This window comes from Paralichthys olivaceus, chromosome 7, assembly GCF_024713975.1.
Source record: "Paralichthys olivaceus isolate ysfri-2021 chromosome 7, ASM2471397v2, whole genome shotgun sequence".
Lineage (NCBI taxonomy): Eukaryota > Metazoa > Chordata > Actinopteri > Pleuronectiformes > Paralichthyidae > Paralichthys > Paralichthys olivaceus.
Genome location: NC_091099.1, coordinates 436143 through 437500, shown reverse-complemented (window position 1 = coordinate 437500; position 1358 = coordinate 436143). Strand labels below are relative to the sequence as shown.

The window sequence follows — 1358 nt, the reverse complement described above, 5'->3', positions numbered from 1 at the left end:
AATGGACAAAAGAAGACGGTGCAGCTGGAGGTCATCGGACGACAGATGGAAGAGGACAGACTGGGAGACACGAGTGACTGAAACAGTCCCAGGACAAAATGTCAACAAACACAATCATCTGATGGACCCTGATGCCCTGAATGAACGATGGTGTATAAACAATAGATACAAGATAAATATAAATGTACGATGAATATAAGATTATCTCATAGGCTTTTATTTGATTAAGTTATTTTCTTCTAAATATGATCGGAGACGATGCTGATGACTTTGAGTGACTGTGATTAAACTTCGATCCTCCGTGTTGTGGAAACTGTTCTGATCGATGGTCACCTCGTCAGTGAAGACAGAGTTCAGGAGTCTTTTAACGTCTGGTGCTGAAATATTTCTTGAAGCTTGACGAGGAGGAAATCAGAATTCATCCACACAACATCTGAGCATGAAGCTCTCTCACATTCTGAAGTCTGCTGCTGCCGTCACAACAGATCCTTTCATCTGTGGTCTGCTCGTTCCTCTCAAGTGTAGCTTCTGGTTCTGGAGACAGTGTCTGGTCACAGTCTCGTATCTGTGATGTCCAGGGAGGGAAGCCTTTGACCTTCACCAAGCTCTCACACTTCTCAAACAGCCTGTTGCCCCAGAGAGGACACGAGACAGTGTCTACGACAAGACAGTCGGGATGAGACGTAAAGTTAGTGCTGTTGTTGTTGTTGTTGTGTTTCCTCCTCCGATATAGTTTCACATAAACTGTAACATTTGCTCATGAGTCATAATGAATATTATTAATAATGTATGAAAATATGAATATCAGACCAGTGTGTCACTCCTTCTATTCACGTTGTGAAAAGTCTGCCAGACATTTTATTATTATTTAATTATTATCAGGAAACAGATAAGAAAGAAAAAAGGAGTCAGACAGGCCAGCAGTGCAGAACATGTCAACACCAAACATCAGCCAGATCAGACAGCAGATCCAAAACTGCATGAAGAGATGAACGGACATCAGGACAGTTAGCAAGGCCAAGAACAGTTAGCATGGCCAAGAACAGTTAGCATGGCCAAGAACAGTTAGCAGGGCCAAGAACAGTTAGCATGGCCAAGAACAGTTAGCAGGGCCAAGAACAGTTAGCATGGCCAAGAACAGTTAGCAAGGCCAAGAACAGTTAGCATGGCCAAGAACAGTTAGCATGGCCAAGAACAGTTAGCATGGCCAGGAACACTTAGCATGGCCAGGAACACTTAGCATGGCCAGGAACACTTAGCATGGCCAAGAACAGTTAGCATGGCCAAGAACAGTTAGCATGGCCAGGAACACTTAGCATGGCCAGGAACACTTAGCATGGCCAGGAACAGTTAGCATG

The 1358-nt window shown here is 44.0% G+C and overlaps 1 protein-coding gene across 2 annotated transcripts in view; it reads left to right on the top strand.

Moving 5' to 3' along the window:
• kcnj11l (potassium inwardly rectifying channel subfamily J member 11, like) overlaps nucleotides 1-807 on the top strand; it is a 3611-nt gene extending 2804 nt beyond the window's left edge. For both annotated transcript variants that reach the window (XM_020109985.2, XM_020109984.2), the window contains exon 6: nucleotides 1-807. This exon is cut by the window's left edge and continues 350 nt beyond it. In XM_020109985.2, coding sequence (XP_019965544.1) covers nucleotides 1-81 — 81 coding nt within the window. In that variant the 3' untranslated portion in view covers nucleotides 82-807.
• Nucleotides 808-1358: the final 551 nt, after the last annotated feature.